At 42.7% G+C, this 23012-nt stretch overlaps 1 protein-coding gene across 1 annotated transcript; it reads right to left on the bottom strand.

Annotated features, from left to right (window-relative positions):
• Nucleotides 1-3158: 3158 nt before the first annotated feature.
• On the bottom strand, nt 3159-4486 carry MSGN1 (mesogenin 1). Its single transcript, XM_003935222.3, has one exon. It carries the CDS (start codon nt 4429-4431, stop codon nt 3850-3852), a length of 582 nt encoding a protein of 193 aa, XP_003935271.1. The 5' UTR covers nt 4432-4486; the 3' UTR covers nt 3159-3849.
• Between the last annotated feature and the right edge of the window lie 18526 nt (nt 4487-23012).

Here is a 23012-nt window from a genome sequence, read left to right as displayed (position 1 = left end):
CCTAATTCATTCACAGTATTTGGTGCCCAGGACAACCAAAAGTGCCCAAGTTATTTATAAACCATTGTTAATGCTCGAGCTTGAAAAATCAAAGCCAAGAGCATTTGAGTTCCACTCATTTAAAAATAGTGAGGAAAATAGCATTTGAACTGAAAGTTGATTTTTAGACCAGATGGTTCTCCCTTACCACAATACCCTCCTCCTTCCCCAACACACACACAAAAATACAACCCACACATACACGTGCATAAACACACACACAGGTGAACAAATATATATAATGTGCACACACATACACTCTCACATGAACACCTATACATGCATGCAATAGAGTTCCTTGGAGAAAGTCTTGACATTATTCAATGTTTTCTAGATTTACCTCTAAAACACCAAATATATGAGAAGCTCATGAAAGTTTATATACATAGAATGACATCTTAGCAACTGTGCTCACCACCACCCACCAACCCTGATGACAAGCTACATGAAAATAAAATTAGATTCCTTCCACATGCTATAGACAAAAATGAATTGCAGGTATGTTGAAGACCCATAAATAAAAAATAAAACGTTAAGAGTGTTCACAAAAAAATCAAAGTAACATTTGAACAACCTTGAAACTGGGGAAAATTAAGCAAGGGAGAAAAACACATAACCCATGAAACAAAAACCAGATTTGATTATATAAAAATGAAAAACTTCCAAAAAAAATGCCATAATCAAAATTATAAATATAAGACATCATTGCCAGACACAGTGACTCATGCCTGTAATTCCAGCACTTTGGGATGCCAAGACAGGCAGATCCCTTGAATCCAGGAGTTTGAGACCAGTCTGACCCATCTCTACTAAAAATACAAAATTAGCCGAGCATGATGGCACATGCCTGTAATCCCAGCTTCGTGGGTGGCGTAGGCAGGAGAACTGCTTGAACCTAGGAGGTGGAGGTTGCAGTGAGCTGAGATCACGCCATTGCACTCCAGCCTGGGCACCAAGCGCAAAACTCTGTTGCAAAAAAAAAAAAAAGGAGAGGGAGAAAAGGACATCATCAAAACGAATATGCTGCAAGTCAATATGTAAAGTGAAATAAGCCAGGCACAGAAAGATAAATATTGCATGTCTCACTCATATGTGAGAGCTAAAAAAAAAAGTCGATCTTATGGAGGTAGAGAGTAGAATGACAGCCTGGGCAACATGCTCTACAAAAAATAAAAAAATTAGCTTGGCGTGCAGCACAGGCTTATAGTCCCAGCTACTCAGGAGGCTGAAGCGAGAGGATTGCTTGGGCCCAGGAGTTTGACGCTGCAGTGAGCTATCATTGCACCACTGCACTTCAGCCTGGGCAACAGAGTAAAAAAAAAAGAAAGGAAAAAGAGAGTAGGGTGATAGAAAACAGTCTGAGAAGGGAGTGTGGGTGGCAGAAGGGGTGGTAGGGGATAAATAGAGGTTGGTTAATGGGTATAAGCTTAGAATTACATAGATAAATAAGTTCTAGTGTTCGATAGCAGAATAGGGTGACTGTAGTTAACAACAATGAATTGCATATTTCAAAATCGCTAGAAGCAAGGACTTGAAATGTTCCTGAAATGGTAAATATTCAAGGTGATGAACACCCTAAATACCCTGACTTGATCATTACACCATTACACATTCCATGCATGTAACAAAATATCAAATGTACCCTGTAAATATGCATAAATATTATACATCACTAAAAAAGAAAAAATAGGATAAAAAGATTGGAAGGGAATATTCCAATACATAATAAACAAAGAACTCTCCCAAATTAACAGGAAGATAAACAACCCATTAGAAAAATGACAAAGAACATAAAATAGCAAGTTTTAAAAAAAGGAACCAAAATGAACAACGGTCACATAAAGATGATCCACCTCAAATGATAGACAGGAAAGTTAAAATTAACAGTGAAATAACCATTTTTATCCATCAAAAAGTCACAAGATTGATAATATCCAATGAAAATGTGGGGCAACTGGTTCTGTCACATAATACTAGGAGTATAAATAACTACACTTTTATAAAAGTGACATAACAATATTTATTAAAATTTAAAATGTGCATACTCTGATCCAAGAATCCCATTTCTGGGAATTTTTCAAGCTAATAAACACATCAGTAGATAAAGCTAGTTGTCTATAATCTTTGTTATAATATTTTTTGTCATAAAAAATAACTGAAAACAACTTTAAAATCATTGAAAAGGTGACTCACTAAAGAAGTTTTGCAGAATCTGTTCTATGGAAACTTGCTGGAACCTCTGTTTTCTGTTACAGTTTTCTCATGTGTGACTCAGCCCGTCAGCATCAGCTTCCCCATCTATGCACTTAAGGTAATCACAGTATTTATACCACAGATTTATTTGTGCTAACTTGGAAGAACTTTTACTATATATTGTTAAGTTTAAAAGGGAATTTTCAGGTTTCTTTCTTTAACATTTATGTATGCTTATATTTATTTTATATGTTTGTATTTATTTTGTAAAAAATGGACAAGTTATATATATTTGTACGTATTTGCATCAGCAAAAAATGGAGAAATAGTGAACACGTCTACTGCTTTTGTAATTCATGTCACTAAAAAGAAGAAAATCGCCAGTGGAAAAAAGATGATAGGAGGCAGGTACAACAAATACTAATGGTTAATAACCACAGGGAGAAAAATTTAGCCTTAAAAAACTCACTAGATTTAAGAACCTCCTTAATTCAAAGCCCCTTTCCAATGTCCTGTGCCATTCAAATGAGCTAAACTGAGTGTGCTAGAGATACGCACCCTAAGACAAGGCGCAGTGAAGAGGGTGTGCATGTGTGTGTGATGGGTGCATGTGGGGTATCTGGGGCTGGGGGGAGGCAGATGGATAGGAGGGGAAGATGAAGAAGTTAATGTCTTTAGAGGGGTCAGAGACTGTTGAGTCAAACACTGATCCTTTTACTTATTCTTTATGGGATTCAAACAGCTTTCTTTCTTTCTTTTTTCTTTCTTTTTTTTTTTTTAGATCATCTCTTTATTTGATAAACAAGTAAGTGAAATGGCTAAATAAGTTCCTATTCATACCCGGCCCAGGACAAAGGACAGGGAGCCCCTGCCCACCCAGCCTGCTTCAGGCCCACCCTGAGGTGCTGTCTCCTCCTCCTCCTCCTCCTTCCCATACTGTCCTTCCCTGTCACACGAGCTGTCTGCCTATGCATAGGAAGCTCTGGCCTTTGGGATGTTCACTATCTTAACTTAGCCTGTCTGCCTATGACTTTCCATTTATCATGACACCAGTGCCTTCTGCATTTAAGTCCCTAAAAGAGCATGATTTCAGTCAAACACACACACACATACACACACAAAATGAAACAGGAGCACTAAAACCCTTTACCTGGCACAAATCTTTCTAAATAAGAATCCAGGTATCACACTGGATCCTATACCAAATACAGGTTTAGTTATCAACAGAAGAAAAGTTCTCAACACCGAAATGGCAGGAGGTTAACTGCAACACTTTCACATCATTGAAAAAAAATGCATTTAAAATCACTAACCCTCTCAAATACCTTGAAAGACAGAGAAGGGCAAAATAATCTGTCTCTTTGCAAAGGATAAGCCTCCCAGAGATGGTGGGAAAAAATGGAGGTGAAAGTCTCTGCTCATCTGGCAGGTAAGTGTTCTGGTGGGTCCAGCAGGTCAGATGTGAATTCCCTTAGGGTTTTTCAGACCACAACATTACCACGCTCACTACATAAAAATCACTCCGTGCCGATCATTGTTCAGTAAGATGTCCAGGTCTTCGAAACTCCTCTAGTCCTGCCCGGGAGGCTGGAACTGGTCAGCTTCCCCGGACAGAGCTCACGCGCTCTGGGCTCTGGGCTCTCTGCCGCGGTTGAGGAGGTCTGTGAGTTCCCCAATGTACTTGATGGTGTACTTGAGTGTCTGGATCTTGGTGAGCGGCTGGCCTCTCTGGCTGTAGACAGGTGGCAGGTAATTCCGGAGAGTATGCAGTGCATCTGCCAATGTCCTCATCCTGAGCTTCTCCCTCTCGCTGGCTTTCCGCCTCCGCTGGACAGACATCCTGACTTTGGTGCCCTTCTGGGCCTTGGGGCCACCACCACCCTGGAGGTAGGTGGGCTGGAAAGCTAACATATTGTAGTCCACCTCTACCAAGCCACTGGCCCCACCGACACTGCAGCCATCGCCACCCCCACTGCTCGCCCCGCCATGCTCACAGGGCAGCCCAGCCACAGCTGGACAGGGAGAAGAAGAATAGGACCCCAGCGATGGAGCCGGGGAAAGGCTCTGAGAAGGGGAAGCCTGGTTCAGCTCAAAGGGCCCTGCTCTGTCCTTCCAGTCCCAGGAAGAAAGCAGGCCAGGGCTGTCAGAGGAGCCCAAGCCATCCTCGAGACTGAGAAAGGTCTCACTCAGGTTGTCCATGCCTGCGAGACAGCTGCAGAGGGAACGGCTCCCTGGCAAGTGAGAAAGTTCTGCCGCCTGGCCAAGGAAGAGCTCTCTTTTATGATGGTGGGGGAGAAGTGATGAAGTGGGAAAGAGGGCTGTGTAAAGAGAGTTCAAAGGAAAAACCAAAGACGAAGATGGAAAATGAACTCTTCAGGTGTCACTTTCTCCTCATTGATAATTAGCATCTTCCAGCTAAAATGGCTTTAAACAGAAAGGCCTCCAAGAGAAGAAAAAAGGAATTATCTTGTTGTAACTAAACCAATTAAGGCTGCATAACTAGACTTAGCATTGTGCTGTGGAACTCATTAATTAGGGAGCCAAAGAAAACAAACCTGGGGCATCTGCAGCAAGGAGGGGGTGGCTGAGGCCTCGGTGGAGAGTAGCAAAGTGACCCCAGAGGGCCTCCATCGCCTCCATCAAGACCTGCTAGATATTTCAGCACAGATGGAGTGAATTGTCAGAGAAGCAGCATGGTCTAGGGACAAGGTAACCCCTCTGAGCTTTGATTCCCTAATGTGTCCAACAGACAACAACAGCTCTTATTTTCTAGGGTTGCTGGGAGTACAACACACGTTAGGTATCCAGTGGATGCCACCTTAGTAAATTTCCCTGGGTCCAATAGAGTGCAGACATGCTCCCAACATGCCTACACTCAGAATGACGGAGGCCAGCAACTTCAGTAAGCCTAGAGTCTTAAAGAGCAGGAAACATCCTGCTAGAAGCATAAAAGGCTTGCTGTTACTGAGCAGATTTGGAATTCCCCATAGCAAGAAGATACCATGAAACAGAAAACTTCTTTAAACCAGGGAGTTTGCAAAATACCTGGCATTTATCCTAGGGAAAGTCTTTTCTTAAAAAATCCAGCTGCACCTTGTTTTTGAAATGAGTCACACCTTGCTTTTTGAAATGTATGGAGGAAGTGTGAAATTAACTAGGGAGCCTCTTTTCCCCACCACAGCTCCAAATGCCACTGAATGTGTTAAGTTGGATGGTTGTGCTAGTTTGCTTCACTTCCTATATGCTCTGCTAGACCCTGGATTTTGGAAAAGGAATCTCAGATTCCCCATTTGTTCCATGAACTTAATTTATTTTCCATGTAGCTAATTCTACAAATTAGTATTAACATCAAGTCACAGTGAGTTAAATTGTAGAGTAATATTAACATGTCCTTTAACATGTTATTTAAGTCCCTTTGCAATTATTGAAAATAAATGTCAATGGCCTAGTTAGAACATTTACGGTATTTTTTAATTAGCAAGGCTCAGGGAAGAAAAATCTCAAGTAGGTAATCTGGAGAAGAATGCTCTTAATTTTGCCATTTACTAAAGAACCCGAAGCCAGATCTTGAAAAATGATCATATTAATAACTGCACGAAATGTAACAAATGACTCTTGCTCCTTTTTCCTCTCCCTTCTCTCTTCCAATTCTTGTTGAGAAGCCCAGAATCTACTGATACCATGCAAGGATTTTATATATTTTTTAACTTTTTTATTTCATTAGCTTTTGAGACACAAGTGTTTTTGGTTACATGGGTGAATTGTATAGTGGTGAAATCTGAGATTTTAGTGCTCATGTCACCCTGAGTAGTGTACATCATACCCAATATGTAGTTTTTCTATCCCTCACTCCCCTCCCATCCTCACTCTTCTGAGTCTCCAAAATCCATTATACCACTCTATACCTTCGCATACCCATAGCTTAGCTCTCATTTATAAGTAAGAACATATGGTATTTGATGTTTTTTTCATTCCAGAGTAACTTCATTTATAATATAATGGCCTCCAGCTTCATCCAAGTTGCTGCAAAAGACATTATTTCATTGTTTTTTTTATGGCTGAGTAGTATTCCATGGTGTATATTCCAAATGTAAGCCACATTTTCTCTATCCACTCACTGTTTGGTGACACTTAGTTGGTTCCATATCTTTGCAATTGTGAATTGTGTTGCAGTAAACGTACAGGTGCAGATGTCTTTTTGATACAATGACTTCTTTTCCTTTGGGAAGATACCCAGTATTGGGATTGCTGGATCAAATAGTAGATATACTGTTAGTTCTTTAAGAAATCTCGGCCGGGCACGGTGGCTCAAGCCTGTAATCCCAGCACTTTGGGAGGCCGAGGCGGGTGGATCACAAGGTCGAGAGATCGAGACCATCCCGGTCAACATAGTGAAACCCCGTCTCTACTAAAAATACAAAAAATTAGCTGGGCATGGTGGCACGTGCCTGTAATCCCAGCTACTCGGGAGGCTGAGGCAGGAGAATTGCCTGAACCCAGGAGGCGGAGGTTGTGGTGAGCCGAGATCGCGCCATTGCACTCCAGCCTGGGTAACAAGAGCGAAACTCTGTCTCAAAAAAAAAAAGAAAAAAAAAAAAAAGAAATCTCCATCCTGTTTTTGATAGAGGTTGTGCTACTTTTCATTCCTGCCAGCAGTGTGTAAGTGTTCCCTTTTCACCACCTCCACGCCCATATTTGCTGTTTTTTGACTTTGTTTATTACAAACCTGTCGGCTGGGATAAGGCGGTATCTCGTTGTGGTTTCAGTTTGCATTTCCCTGATAGTTGGTGATGTTGAGCATTTTTCATGTTTGTTGGACAGTTGTGTATCTTCTCTTGAGAAATGTCTATTCATGTCATTTGCCCTCTTTTTGATGAAATTATTTGTTTTGTGGACGCAAGGCGGCTGTGGGGGCCACTGCCATGGCAGGCTCTCAGTCCTTATGTTCCACCTTCACAGTTTTCCACCTAACACTGCTTCCACTCCTAGACTCCATAACTCTTTTTTCCCCTTCCTACAGCTTCTTTCTAAAACTGCTAATTTCTTGAACTTCCATTTTTAGATATTTCATTTCCTAAATGAGGCAATATCTGTCAAATCCTTAGTGCACTGAAGACACTTAATAAATGTAAGTCTTGTCATGATTGTTATTGACTGTTGTCAAACCCACCAGCAATAGAATGACTTACTGAGCTGTGTGACTCTTCTGCTTCTGACCCCAGTTTCCCAGTCTTGTTGGGCCCTGAAACTATTCTTGGAGAAGGGAAGCTGCCTGGTTTCCATGTTTCTTGATGTACACTCTCTCTTTGGTAAAAAAAAAAAAAAAAAAAAAAAAAAAAAAAGTAAATAAATAAAGCAGAGCCAGACTTACATTTATCTGAGAAGCATTCTGTGTTCAATATGAGGGAAATAAAGGTCAAGGAAAATGTAACACTGTAGTGCAGACATTTGAAGGCTATAGTTAGACGGACACTAGCTGTTGCTTTTCTGTCTCTAGTTTGAACACAGCAACAGAACACTGGACAAGGCTAGACCAGACAGGTGAAATTTATACTGGACCAAGTACAATCTGGCTGAAAGCATGGTATGGTAGAAAGATGAGGCGGAGCTTGCCTCCTTCATAGCAAGTGACTCACCCCTTATGGCCTTAGTATTTTAGTGTGTAAGAGGTGATAATAACACTTTTTCTGTCTTTTTTTTTTTTTTTTGAGACGGAGTTTCGCTCTTGTTACCCAGGCTGGAGTGCAATGGCGCGATCTCAGCTCACCGCAACCTCCGCATCCTGGGTTCAAGCAATTCTCCTGCCTCAGCCTCCTGAGTAGCTGGGATTACAGGCACGTGCCACCATGCCCAGCTAATTTTTTGTATTTTTAGTAGAGACGGGGTTTCACCATGTTGACCAGGATGGTCTCAATCTCTTGACCTTGTGATCCACCCGCCTCGGCCTCCCAAAGTGCTGGGATTACAGGCTTGAGCCACCGTGCCCGGCCTTTTTTTTTTTTTTTTTTTTTTTTGAGGCAGGGTCCCACTCTATTGCCCAGGCTGGAGTAAGTGCACTTCACTAGGATCTGGTGATCTAGGATCTAGGATCACTGCAACTTCTGCCTTCTAGGTTCAAGTGATTCTTGTGACTCAGCCTCCCAAGTAACTGGAACTACAAGTGTGTGTGCCACCATGCTCAGCTACTTTCTGTATATTTAGTAAAGAGGGAGTTCTGCCATACTGGCCAGGCTGGTCTTAAACTCCTGGCCTCAAGTGATCCATCCACCTCCGCCTTCCAAAGTGCTGGGATTACAGAGGTGAGACATTGTGCCCAGCCCGTCCTGTCTTCTTTATCAAGAGCATTCATCACATGAGGAAAGTAGACCAAGGGATCATGAAACTCTCATCTAGCTACAAAATGCCATGAAACATGTTACTACCATGTGAATATGCTTGGTTAAAAAAGGGCCGTACCAGCATGAAGGCATTTGGAGATAACGTGTCCATCATTTCTTTAAATCTGTATTCTACAGTTGGTCAATGACTCACTCAATGTCACACCCAAAAGCTGTGTCAGAGATGGAAAGAGAAAAGCCAGAGTTGCCTGACTCCCCTATCTGTCCTTTTTCTTCCTTTGAAGGGGTCATATCAGGCAGACTACGTATTTCCCACATTACTGATTTATCGGGATAAATATTTTATTTCAAATGTCATTCATGCAACAAACATTTATAAGTTATTGTGACTATGACTGTGACAGATTGAAAAGAAGCCCCAAACCTTGAGGCCCACTCTCAAGAGACCTTGAAAAATATTCAGGTGCTGTTTTCCAAAGTGTAATACAGAGGTACAGGTTGTTTCAGCTCTCAAATCCTGGGCCTTCATATGAACCTTTTTATTGTAGCTACACCCACTAAGGAGGACCCCAGATTTGCCATACATATGAATGAATGATCTGTGTCTAATTTTCAGAATGATGAGCTTCTGAGGGAATGCCGGTCATGTTCCTGACAACAGTCAGGAGGACAACTGGGCATTTCACACTGGCCTCAAAGGATTGTAAACTCTACCTTTAAGAGCCAGGAAGCTTTCCTGAGGCAGAGCCACTTCCAGGAAATTGACAAATAGTGCTCAAAGGACAGACGGAAAACAGAAGCCAAGAGGTTGATGGAATTCCTCAATCTGAAGCCACCAGTGGTTCCGTGCCACTGCCAGCCCAAAACAGCTCCTCTGTACAAATTATAAAACAACCAAGCTCAGGCTTATCTCAGCCCTGCTTGCCTCCTCAGCCCGGCACCTTTGTGCAGGGTGCACCCCACTCAAGCAGTGGCCCTGGGAGCCCCCGTGATGCGCCTCCTTTGTAGTGTTAGCGTTTTTAGTACTTTGGCGGCTGTCCAAACGTCGGTGAACAGATAGAACATGGGGTGGTGGCAGGAGAACAGAGATGGGAGCCAGATTAAACCTATCAAATCCTACATTTGCTCCTGTGTTATTGTGAGCTGGGCCATATGAATCAATCTTTCTTAGCTTCAGCTTCATCTTCATCTGTGCAATTGAAATACTAATACTTGCCTTACAGAGTTCATGCTTTTAGTAGGTCTACCCATTGTAAGCTGTAAGTGTGGTAACTGATGTTGCTGTAATTATTAACCTTGTGCTGGAGCCAGGCGCAGTGACTCATGCCTGTAATCCCAGAACTTTGAGTGGCCAAGGCGGGTGGATCACAACGTCAGGAGATGGAGACCATCCTGGCCAACACAGTGAAACCCTGTCTCTACTAAAACTACAAAAATTACTTGGGTGTGGAAGCACGCACCTGTAATTGCAGCTACTGGAGAGGCTGGGGCAGGAGAATCACTTAAACCCGGGAGGTGGAGATTGCCATTGGCCAAGATCGTGCCATCGCACTCCAGCCTAGTGACAGAACGAGACAGCACCTAAAAAAAAAAAAAAAAAAAAAAAAAAAAAAAAACTTGTGCTGAGTAAATTCGTGGTTCCTTGAGTCAAGAGAAGTTAGAGCCACAATACAAGTAGCTACAAATATATCACTCCCATTCTCTCTTGGCCTCAAGTCCCCCATGCTTAGAAACCAGAATCCCTTCCTTCAAATGAAATCTTTCTCTTTTAATGGAACCAGATTAGTGACATATCCAGGGTAGGTGGTGGGAGCCATCAGCCTCATAGGCAATAAAGGGAGGTATTGTATATATATAATTTTAAAACAGTGATAATGCTTTTCTAAAAGTTGGTCTGTATCTTATTATAACCATGTAGTGGCAATTCTAAACAATGACAATAATAAAATGACTACTCCTCTTTAGAGGAGCCTACTCCCACCACCACCCCTATCCTTGGTACACCAGTGCCAAAGAGAACTTGTAATTCAGTCTAAAAGTTTGAAACTGTCACTCGAGGCACCCAAATCCTCTACTTTACTATGGAACATTCGGTGAGTCATTCAACCCTTACAGACCTCAATTTCCTCATGTGAAAATTAGGAATCCTATATATCATGTTGCTATGAAGTTTTTAAAAACTAAAAATTGAGACTTGACTTTGGAAAGTATAAAAAGTAGAGGGATATGTTTTGATATTACCAAGATTAACAAAAAAATTCTTTCACCAATGCAATTATCTGCTCCAAACCCAACCATTTGTCATGATATATGACACCAGGTAAATCAGCATGGAAGGTGGTTCATGTGTCTTTAAAAGCCTGTCTCGTGAGAAATGACACTATCTGAGACCTTTGAGAAGCATCAAGATTGAGAGTCTATTTTTCTTGTGACCTGGATCCCTGTTCTACATGAGGCAGTTTGTATGAGCCATTTGCTTGAGTCAGGGTGAGGACTCAAGTGAATTCCAACCCCTAATAATGCTCCAGAAAAGCCTTCCATAGGTAAGAATTTGGTCAACAAACTAAGAAATCTAATCCTGGAGTCCAATTAAAATGAGGGTGAATCTTTATTGAATTCCTGCCAATACTGAGAACCAACTTTATTGAATTCCTGCCAATACTGAGAACCAAACTTTTCTCTTTCAGGTTCATTAGTTAATCTTAATTTTCACAGCAGTTTTGAAAGATAGAGGTTCTAATCCACACCCTAAAGATGAAGAAATTTGTGTTCAGAAAGGGACCCAGAAGACACAGCAAGAGGATGGGAAAGGTAGGATGCGATGTAAGTCTGTATGATTCCAAATCCCCACCATACTACATCATTATAATTTCAAATTCCACTCTGCTACACTACTTCTCAGAAACAGCTTTATACATGTAATGTAATCAATGGGAATAGGTACAAAATGCAAGGCTTGGTTCAAATCCCACCTCTTCCATGAAGCTTTCCCTGCCTGCCTTAGCCCTTGGAATTTCCCACTTCTCTGATCAATAGCACTTATATTTGGCACCATTAGTTTGACGTTAACATTTACCACCTGATGTTCTGGTACTCTGTTCATGTTGATATGACTTATTTTCCTCAGCTACGTTGAAACTTCTTTGAAGATATAGATGATGGCTTTTTTATCTCTTAGCATGGTGCGAGGAGCTCAGAAGACGACTAGTCATTCAGACTTTGGGCTTTTATTTGGCACACGTTGGGAGCCAAATACTGTACTGGGTGCTGAGGACAAAAAGTCAAATTAAAAAGCGTTTGTTTTCAAGTTGCTTAGGGTATTGAAGGTGTTATCAGAGAAGTAAACTACTTATAAAACAATGTCGAAAATGCTGTGACACATTTAACCATAGGGCACAATCTGGACAACTGTATGTGACAGCCTTGAGAGCCCTCTGTAACTTGTCTCTTTTGCAATATTAGCAGTTGAGTACTTCACTCGTTGTCCAGACATTGGCGGTTAGATAAAAAGTGATACTGGTGACAAGAGGACAATCTGGGGGACAGACAAAACGTGGGTCAAATCTTACAAATTAACACACAAACCAGGCACTCAGTGGAAGGGCACAAAGGTGAATCTGGAAGGCTTTCTGAAAAACATGACTCCTACAGCCCTGTTTTTGTTTGTTTGTTTGTTTTGTTTGCTTGTTTGTTTTGTTTTGAGACAGGTCTCGCTCTGTCACCCAGGCTAGAGTGCAGTACAGTGGCATGCAGTGGCATGCTCATGCTGACTGTAGCCTCAACCTCCTGGGCTCAAGTGCTCTTCCCACTTCAACCTCCTTAGTAACTGAGACTACAGGCATGCACCACCATGCCTGGCTAATTTTTGTAGAGACGAGGTTTTGCCATGTTTCCCAAGCTGATCTTGAACTCCTTGGTTCAAACAATTCTCTTGCCCTGCCCTCCAAATTGCTAGCATTATGGGTTATAGCCTTAATTTTAAAGTAAAACTCCTGTTGGTTCTTAATGATGCTCCTTAAAAAGCAGGGCTTTTTTTTAAAGGTAGATTTTAGTCATTGCTTGAAGGCTTGACAGAACATGATTTGTCCAAGAAATTGCAAGCTGTTCCATGTTCCACAAGGTCAAGTGGAGGTAAAGAGCAGATGCTGGAGGTAAAGCTGAAGAGCAGAGCCTTGTCTGCAATGATAAGATGCTTGGACTTTATCTTGGAGATGACGAGGAGCTTCTGGTGGGATTTAGCAGAGATGGGATTTGGTTAGCAGTGCACTGGAGCCTTACTCTGCCTGTTTGTAGGGAAAGTGTTTGGTCTATTGGTTCTTCGAGGTTCACAGGGAAATAGAACCAATAGGACGGATGGACAGATGAATGGATGAATGGATGGAAGGATGGATGGATGGATGGAGGTGAAGTTCCACAGTCTCCTTTCTGCAAGCTGCAGACTCAAGAAAGCTGATAGTATTGTTCAAAGGCCTGAGAGCCAGAGAGGCAATGGATGGTGTGGATTCCAGTCCAGATCTGAAGGCCTGAGAACCAGGAGCACTGAAGACAATTGAGGACAGGAGACTGATATCCCAGCTTAAGGAGTCAGGCAGAGAGACCACTCAACTTTCCTCAGTCTTCTTGTTCTTTTCACACACTAAAGGGATGAGGCTTACCCGTATTATCTACTTTTCTCAGTCTACCAGTTCACATGCTAATCTCTTCTAAAAATACCCTTACAAACACACCTGGAAATAATATAGAACCAGCTACTTGGGCATCCTGTGGCCCAAGCAAGTTGGCACATAAATTAATCATCACTCTTGGAGCATGACTAGAGGCAGAGTGCACCAGTATTATTCCAGGTGCTTGGCACAGATGAACCCACGTTCATCCTCACAACAACCCAAAGGGGTAGGCACTATTATCATCACCAATCCTGTTTTACTGATAAGAAATTGAGGCACAGAGGAGTTAAGTAACTTGTCCAAGGCCCCAGGATGAGAGCCTAGGTCAACTGACTGGAGTCTAGGTTTTTACTCACCATTTGGAGGCGTCAGCATGATGGGCCCTGCAGAGTGTTGAAGCTGGAACTCAGGCTTGACCTGAGACTTGGTAAAATGTGAACAATTGATTGACTGATTGGCCCCATTCAATCATGTATCCAGTGCATACAGAGAACCTGAGATTAGCCAGAGTCCTGGGTCCTATAGGCACTAAAAAGATTTAGTAAGTTTAGACTTTCAATCCTCATTCCTAAATTAGATGGTTGGTTGGACATGACAGGCATCCACATAACTACTCGTTGCCCTAGTTAGCGGACAGTCCTAATGCTTATAGTTTTGAAGGAGTGCCGTGTGTGTGTGTGTGTGTGTGTGTGTGTGTGTGTGTGTGTGTGATGTAACCTTTAGAGACACCCCCTTCCTTGGCCATACCCAGTTACCCCAACTATCATAACAATAATAATAACAAATGTCTCTACTGCTAAGTGCTGCATAGGGTTTACTCCATTTAACTCTTATAAAAATATTATTTCTTTTCCTATCTTTATTTTCTTTATTCATTTTTTTTTTTTTTTTGAGACAAGGTCTGGTTCTATCACCCAGGTTGGAGTGCAGTGGCGTGATCTTGCAACCTCCACCTCCACCTCCCAAGCTCAAGCCCTCCTCCCACCTCAGCCTTCCAAGTAGCTGAGACTACAGGCATGCAACACCATGCCCAGCCAATTTTTTTTTTTTTTTTTTTGTAGAGATGAGGTTTCACCATGTTGCCTAAGCCAGTCTCAAAATTCATGAGCTCAAGTGATCCACCTTCCTCAGCCTCCCAAAGTGTTGGGATTGCAGTTGTGAACCACCATACCCGGCCTCCTGTTCCCACCTTGAATAAGAAAAAACTGAGGCTTAGAGAAGTTTAAAAAACTTGCCCCAGAATAATCAGTGGAAGAGCACAATTTAGACCTAGGCAGTCTGACCCCAGGATCACAAGACTCCAGGGAGTGATGTTATGTTCCGAAGAGAGGAGGCAGGTGAAAGAGGATTTTGGAAGGACCTTCTGCTGTGAGGTTTGTAGCTGTTTTACAACTTTGGGTTTTCAGTTCCAGAATAGAAGGCAGCTGTCATCCCCTACCCCAGACGTCCCCAAACTATGACCCGTGGGGCTGCATGTGGCCCCCTGAGGCCATTTATCCCGCCCCCCGCCGCACTTCAGGAAGGGGCACCTCTTTCACTGGTGTTCGGTGAGAGGAGCACAGTATGTGGCAGCCCTCCAGCGGTCTGAGGGACAGTGAACTGGCCCCCTGTGTAAAAAGTTTGGGGACGCCTGCGGCCTACCCCTTCTAGTACTGTCCCTGGGCTTTAGGCCACATAATTGTTATTATCAAGTAGCAGGTAAGGGTGATATTTAATTATATCTTCCTAGAATTAAGCATTTTAGATAGAATATTTCATTCTTTTATAAATAAAACCATTTTGTATATTAATATTGATAACAGTAATACACTTTCCATTTTTTGAGTACTTACAGCACATACTTTAGGAGCTAAAAATAAGAGACTTGCATACATTCACTCATGTGATCCTCCATACAATCCAGTTAGATAGGCATTGTCGTCATCTTTCAAGGGAGGAAGCAAAGCTCAGATGCTGTAGACCTTGCCCAAGGTCACGAGACACAGCTTCTCTCCAAACCACAGCCTCACCCATCAGCTCTGCAGCCACCACGCCCAGAGTCAGCTGCAGTAATTTCACCCATCCCTGCCCTCACTGCTTGTCCCTGAGACACTCAGACCCCGCTGGCTTTGTGCACCCTGATTTCAGTAGCTGTTTTTGGCTGTTGAGGCTCCTGCCCACCCTGAGCTCTACACACTCCCCTGACTTTTGTATTCTCCACATTCCCATCTTCTAGCCACAGCCATACAGAACTCCACTGGCCAGCCCAGCCACTGGCCTTCCAGCCATGGGACAGAGCCTGTGTGTGAACAGTTAGACATAAGTTGGGCTGGGGACGGTGGCTCATAGCTATGATTCCAGCACTTTGGGAGGCTGAGACGAGTGGATCACTGAAAGTCAGGAGTTCAAGACCAGCTTGGTCAACATGCTGAAACCCCATTTATATGAAAAATGCAAAAATTAGCTGGGTGTGATGGCCGGTGCCTGTAATCTTAGCTACTCAGATACTGAGGCAAGAGAATCTCTTGAACCTGGGAGTCGGAGGTTGCAGTGAGCTGAGATCATGCCACTGCACTCCAGCCTGGGCAACAGAGCAAGACAGGAAAGAAAGAAAGAGAAAGAGAAACAGAGAAAGAGAGAGAGAAAGAAAGAGAGTGTGAGCGAGAGAGAGAGAGGAAGGAAGGAAGGAAGGGAGTGAGGGAAAGAGAGAGAAGGGGAGGAAGAGAGGGAGGGAGGAGAGCGAGAGAGAAACAAAGCAAGAAAGAAGGAAGGAAGGAAGGAAGGAAGGAAGGAAGGAAGGAAGGAAGGAAGGAAGGAAGTTAAAAACCTGGGCCCTTTCACACTGCCACACAGTCTTGGCACTCAGCTAACATTCACCAGAAAACAGATTATTTTTGTGAGGCAAAGGGAATACAGGTATAGGGTGTGTGTGTGTGTGTGTGTGTGTGTGTGTGTGTGTGTGTGTAAAGAAAACAACTAAGTGAAATGTGACATTTTCCTGTGTCCCTGAGCTAGTAAAGAGAACTAAACGTGGTACTCTCCTGCATGGGTAGCGGCCTGGAGCTGCTGTGCTGTCAAGCTTGTGACAGTTTCAGCAAAGCCTGTGTGGGGCTCTTGGGACTGTGACTTTCATGTCATTGCCATTATGCTAAGGAAATAATAAAAGTAGTTGGCTCTCTTGGTTTGACTTTATGGCTCATTGTAAACCCAAACAGTAATATTTTGGGTTTGATCCTTTTAATAATAAATTGTGGAGCATCATATAATGTGTGAATAGATGGTTTTCACAGGCTGGTTATTTAACCTTTGGGCAGGACAAAGCAAAAGAAAAATAAACAGTAACAAAATAATTAGACTTAACTCACAGGAAAGGTGAGAGACAGAAGAGTTCTAAACTGCAGAAATCCTTTAGAACGGAAAGAGACTTGTGGACTTCTCCAGCCTGACCAGCAGTTCTGTTTTTCTCCATCCCCTTCAGTAGGTGGTCATGAGGAAAAGTAGCGTTCTCCCTCCCAAACCCCTGGGATGTTCCCTTTCTCCTCAAGCGCTTTGGCTGAATGGGTTCAAGACCCTGTCTCATCAGCTCGCTCCACAGTCAGGAGCCATGTGAATTTTCTTTGCCAAATGAATGTGCACAGAAGCCAAGGGAGTGTGGTTTACTCTAAAAAGAATCAGTTCCGGGGCAGCCATGTCCCTGCAGGGTCCCTGGCACCTGAATATAAGCCTCTTTCTCTTTTGAAAATATAGATAAATATGTTCATTTGGAAACAAAATCCAGTCACCATGTCCACACAAAACGGGCGGTTATGCGGAAGATAGGAGGGCAGCAGACAGTGGATTGCAAAGTGTGTGTGAAGAAACATTAGAGAAGAGGAAGAAGGTAATAAAAAGAGGAACAGAAGCTCATTCTCCCTGGAGAGCATCAGGGCAGGATGTTGTGACTATTCTTACTGCAAGGAAATATGAGCAGCTTGTCTTGATTCGGCAATCTCAGAATGTCAACATTTAGCCTCAAATAGCCAAGTGTTTCGTCACCGACCGAGGAGGTCTAGCAGCCTTGAGTGCTTCGCCATGGATTCTTCAGCAACTGGCTAGCAAGATTTAAACGCATCTCATGTGTTACATTTACACCTACTGCCCCTTTTAAGTTGGATTCTTTATTACCACTGGTATTTGGGGTGGCATTTTAATACCCATGTCAAAAAGTTGAAAGCAGTTTGCACGGAGTTTGTTCCCCAAGGATTCTCCCCTGTTCTTACCAGCCTGAGGAGCAGAAAAGTGCAACGTTATTCTTCATTTTTCTTGTGTTGACAAAAGTCCTGTTATTAAAGTGAATACTAAAAATGGTTGTCTGCATAATGAGCCTGCTGATTTTCACAAACTTTAGCCTCTGCTTTTGAGCACTTTCAATTCAGATTTCCATACTTGCCAGTTAACTGACACCTAAAAAAAGCAGATATAAGGCAAAGAAGAAATGGGGGGGAAATATTTTTCAATGTTTTGGTATGAGATAGTCAAATATAATAGGCAGAACATTGTTGCTATGAAGAACTCACACAGATAAGAAAAACACAAGCTTGCCATTGGGAAATGAACAAGGGCATAAATAAACAGCTCAAGAAAAAGAAATACAAGTGGCTCATAAACATCGAAGAAAATGTTCACCTCAGTAGTAATCAAAGACATGTAAATGGAAACAAGGCAAGGCCATTTTTCACCTCCCAAACTGGCAAAGTTGGCAAGAGGGTGAGGAAGTGGACCTTCCCACATGCTGCTTGTGAAAAGTCAACTGGTTTAATTTTTAACATATCTTAAAGTCCAAAATTCATCTTAGATTCAAAAGTACATTTGACACAAGGGCTTTATAGAACTAAACAGTTACAGTCAAATATTTAGGATAAAAAGCATTCAACCATAGTCTTATGATAATAAAAAATTTAGAAACAACATAAATCTCTAATAGCAAAGAAGTGATTGTGTAAATTATGTCCTCTTCATATGGTAGACTATTGTATAATTGATAAAGAAATTGTACTTATGAAGAACATTTAATATAGAAAGCTTAATTTACGGCCGGGCGCGGTGGCTCACGCTTATAATCCCAGCACTTTGGGAGGCCGAGGCGGGTGGATCACAAGGTCGAGAGATCGAGACCAACCTGGTCAACATGGTGAAACCCCGTCTCTACTAAAAATACAAAAAATTAGCTGGGCATGGTGGCACGTGCCTGTAATCCCAGCTACTCAGGAGGCTGAGGCAGGAGAATTGCCTGAACCCAGGAGGCGGAGGTTGCGGTGAGCCAGGATCGCGCCATTGCACTCCAGCCTGGGTAACAAGAACGAAACTCCGTCTCAAAAAAAAAAAAAAAAAAAAAAAAAGAAAGCTTAATTTAATATTTAGGTTTTCAAGCAGAATGTACAAAATTAATACTTTGATCCAATTGAAAATTCTTTCTCATAGAAAAATGACTAAATGTTCAGAGTGGTTACTTCTGGTAACAGGAATTAAGAGTAATTTTTTTCTTCATTCATCTTACTTTCATGGTTAGTACCAGAACTCTGGAGCCAGGGTTCCTAGGCTCCAACCTTGACTCCTCTGCTTACTGAACTAAGTGATTATAAGCAGGTAACTTCACTTCTTAATGTCTCAGTTCCTCTACTTGGAATAAAGGGATAATAACAAGAGCTAGTTTACAGGATTGTTGTGAAGATCAATATACATAAAGAAACGTCATAATACTGCCCTCAGATATAGTCAGCACTCAATTGTTGCTATTATCTTGGCAGTTGTCAGTGTTTTCTAAGTTTAAAAAAGTTATTGATTTAAAAATTAGAATTTAAAACCCAGTAACTGAGCAAGGCTTGCCTGATTAGGTCCATGTGCAAATGAAGAAGATTCAGGAATCATAGTTGCCCTCAAGTAGAATCAAAGCCTATGGGTAGTACACTTAATTAAATATTTTTTTAAAAGCAGGCAGGAAGAAAAGGAGGAAGGGAGGAGCTTAAAGGGGCAGTGCTCCTGTAAAGATGATTAGGACATTGACAGGTAGGATATAAGTGTTGCTGAGACCTTGTTGGAGTTCCATGTTTCATTTGCAAAGAGTAGAAAGAAGTGGAGAAGAGACTCAGAGGAGGACAATAAAAAACGAAAGAGAGGAAATGTTCATGAAAAAAGCTTCCAGTCTTTTCCATCCCAGAAGTGTAGCTACTGAGCAGTTGAAGAACTATTCTCAGCCCCTTGTGGGCTAAGTGGTCACCCTCCATCTCCAGCAGGTACGAAGCCCACAGATAAGCCTCCCACTGTAGGGCATCACAGAGTTCACATTTATAGCATTCCCATACTTCCCTGCTTTCAAGAATCACCTAGGGAGAAGGAAAGCATATTTTTAAAAACAGGATTCCGGCCGGGCGCGGTGGCTCAAGCCTGTAATCCCAGCACTTTGGGAGGCCGAGGTGGGTGGATCACGAGGTCAAGAGATTGAGACCATCCTGGTCAACATGGTGAAACCCCGTCTCTACTAAAAATACAAAAATTAGCTGGGCATGGTGGCGCGTGCCTGTAATCCCAGCTACTCAGGAGGCTGAGGCAGGAGAATTGCCTGAACCCAGGAGGCGGAGGTTGCGGTGAGCCGAGATCGCGCCATTGTACTCCAGCCTGGGTAACAAGAGCGAAACTCCGTCTCAAAAAAAAAAAAAAAAAAAAAAAAAAAAAAAAAGCAGGATTCCTAGGCTTCTCTCCTGCAGATTCTGACTTAGTAAAGTCAGGGCTGGTAGTGTAACTACCCAAGGGTTCACCTTGCCCACTGCCTAAACAGAGCCAATTTATCAAGACAGGGGAATTGTAATAGAGAAAGAGTAATTCATGCAAAGCCAGCAGTGCGGGAGACCAGTTTTATTATTATTCAAACCAGTCTCCTCAGAATTCAGGGATCAGAGTTTTTAAGGATAATTTGGTGGGTAGTCGCCAGTGAGTCAGGAGTGCTGACTGGTTGGGTGGGAGATGAAGTCATAGGGAGCTGAAGCTGTCCTCTTGCACTGAGTCAGTTCCTGGTGGCAGGGAAGGGCACAGATCAGATGAGCCAGTTTATCAGTCTGGGTGGTAGCAGCTGATCCATCAAGTGCAGTGGCTGCAAAATATCTCAAGTGCGGATTTTCGGTTTTACTACAGCAGTGTTATTCCCAGGAGCAATTTGGGGAGGGTCAGAGTCTCGTAGGCTCCAGCTGCATGACTCCTAAACCGTAATTTTTAATCTTTTGGCTAACTTGTTGGTCCGACAAAGGCAGTCTAGTCCCCATTCAAGAAAGGAATTTGTTTCAGGAAAGCACTATTATTGTCTTTGTTTCAAAGTTGAACTATAAACTAAGTTCCTCCCAAAGTTAGTTCGGCTTTTGTCCAGGAATGAACGAGGACAGCTTGGAGGTTAGAAGCAAGATGGAGTTGAGCTGCTTAGGTCAGATCTCTTTCACTGTAATAATTTTGCAATGGCAGTTTTAATAGTCTCTTTTCTTAATATACAGGGAAGTGGGGAACTGATGACTGGGACAGAACAAAGACCTCCCAGGATGCGAGAGCACCGAGCCAGTCAGCAAGATGCCAAGAGCACACCAGGGCTGGACACTTTGTTGAGATTGTTAAACGCAGATAAAACCACAGATAGAGGGAGCAGGACCAGATGATCTCTAGACTTTCATAACTCCTTGACTTTTCATACTACTAAAATCTCTCCTGATAAATTCTCTGCCTGCCATTTAAGACTATTTCCAGTCTGGCCTCTCCCAACCCTTCCAACTTTATGTCTTCCTGGTCCCCAGGCTCATTCTCTGCCTGATTCCAGCATGCTGCTACACTGTCTTTAGACCACATTTTCTTTTCTCAGCCTTTGCCTGGCTTGTGTCCCTCACTCTCCCTTGACCTCTCAGATTCCACCACTCCTTCTAAGCCAGGACCAACTATCTTCTCCAGAAACACTCTGCCTCCTCCAGTTCTCAGTGACCAATTATCTGTATAGCTCACAGATGCTTACTGTAGTGTCCTCTATTTTCTAGTAATTTTTTTTACTTTAAATATAGAAACAAGGTCCTTAATAATTATTAATACAAGAATACTGGTCTTATAGTTTGTAAAAGATTGTCACATCGATTACATCTTTGGAGCATCACAACCATCTCATGAGGTGGGTAATGGTGATTATCTCCACTAGAGAGTTAAGAAAAACAAAGTTTGAAGAGGTTTTTTGTGTTTATGGTAAAACTACCAGCAAGTGGCAGAATTAAAAGACTGTATCACTGGTAAAAGGCATAGAGGATTCCCTAAAACTTGAAACAAAGGAGTTTAATGAATGGCTGTCTTTGTTGTCTAGATCCGAGGGAGGCACAAGACAGTGGACTTTAAAGAACAGCTGCACCATGGGTCCGTGACTGTCATCCACACACTCAGATAAATGGTTGGCTCATTATTGCAGCTGCTGCCGGCTTTAGGGAGCTGGACAGCTGTTGCCAGGAGATGCATTCAAACAGAACAGAGGAAATGGAATCCTGTGATAATGACTGTGCCTGTATGTATGAACACGATGTGCTCTCTTCTCATAGCTCAAAATGTTCTCAAGATAAAATCTAATGATTTCTTATAGGAAGACTAGGTTTGGTGAGTACAAGTAAAAAAGCCAGGCAGAGACAAAGTAAGTGTCTTAACTAGCTTTTCCAGGGCATTCTTAAAAATGAAGACTGGCTGGGCGTGGTGGCTCATGCCTGTAACTCCAGCACTTTGGGAGGCCGAGGCAGGCAGATCATGAAGTCAGGAGTTTGAGACCAGCCTGGCCAATATGGTGAAACCCCATATCTACTAAAAATACAAAAATTAGCCAGGTGCGATGGCAGGTGCCTATAGTCCCAGCTACTCGGGAGGCTGAGTCAGAAAAATCACTTGAACCCAAGAGGCAGAGGTTGCAGTGAGCCAAGATCGTGCCACTGCACTCCAGCCTGGGCAACAGAGCAAGACTCGGTCTCAAAAAAAAAAAAAAAAGAAGATGACTATTTGGGGGTTACATGACCCTTTCAGTCATTTGTGAGAGCATTTGTTTGAATAGGCTAGGTGATAGGCTCTCCAGAAGAGTATTCCTGGCAGAGCTGGGGAATTAGAGACAATGTCCTCATTCCCCTCCCCTCCCCTCCCTTCTCCTTTCCTCCCTTCCCTGTAATATGTATCACATGGAGCTTAGCATTTTGTTCTCATGCTGTAGGGACTGTGCCTGCCGATGAGTCCTTGGCCTGTTTTCTCACTGATATGTTTGTTATTCATCTTATTTGTCACAAAGCTTCCCAGTCCTTCTCCACCTTTCCCCTTGGTCCAGTCTGCACTTTGCCTTCTCCCTCTCTCTAGAAGACAGGCTGCTCATCCCATTGCAGTGTCTCAGCTGGTGCACATTTTCTGCCTAGGGTGAGTGGTGCCATCCCACTTCCTTTCCAAATCCTAATTGTTTTTTCTGATCTCTCTGACTCCCAGTCAACCCTTTGATGGCCTCTGTTGTGCTTGTAGTTGATGCTACACAGACCAACACAGGATTTTCCTCCTACAGGAAAGAAAGTCCCCTCAATTAGACTAGAAGCAGGGATTGGAAGGGACCTGCCTTTCTGCTGATTACCCTTAGTTGCCCAGCACTGGCTCTGTTTGTGTGTATTCAGCACCCACTTGGTTGAGAATATTTCTTTCTTACTCTTTTAAAATCACTTTTCTGATTTAAATTATTCTGTTTTATGTTGAACATAATTTTCAAATAGTTATGAACTTATATTGAGCA

Source organism: Saimiri boliviensis, chromosome 1, assembly GCF_048565385.1.
Source record: "Saimiri boliviensis isolate mSaiBol1 chromosome 1, mSaiBol1.pri, whole genome shotgun sequence".
In the NCBI taxonomy this organism is placed as follows: domain Eukaryota; kingdom Metazoa; phylum Chordata; class Mammalia; order Primates; family Cebidae; genus Saimiri; species Saimiri boliviensis.
This window is presented reverse-complemented; position numbering and strand designations above follow the sequence as displayed.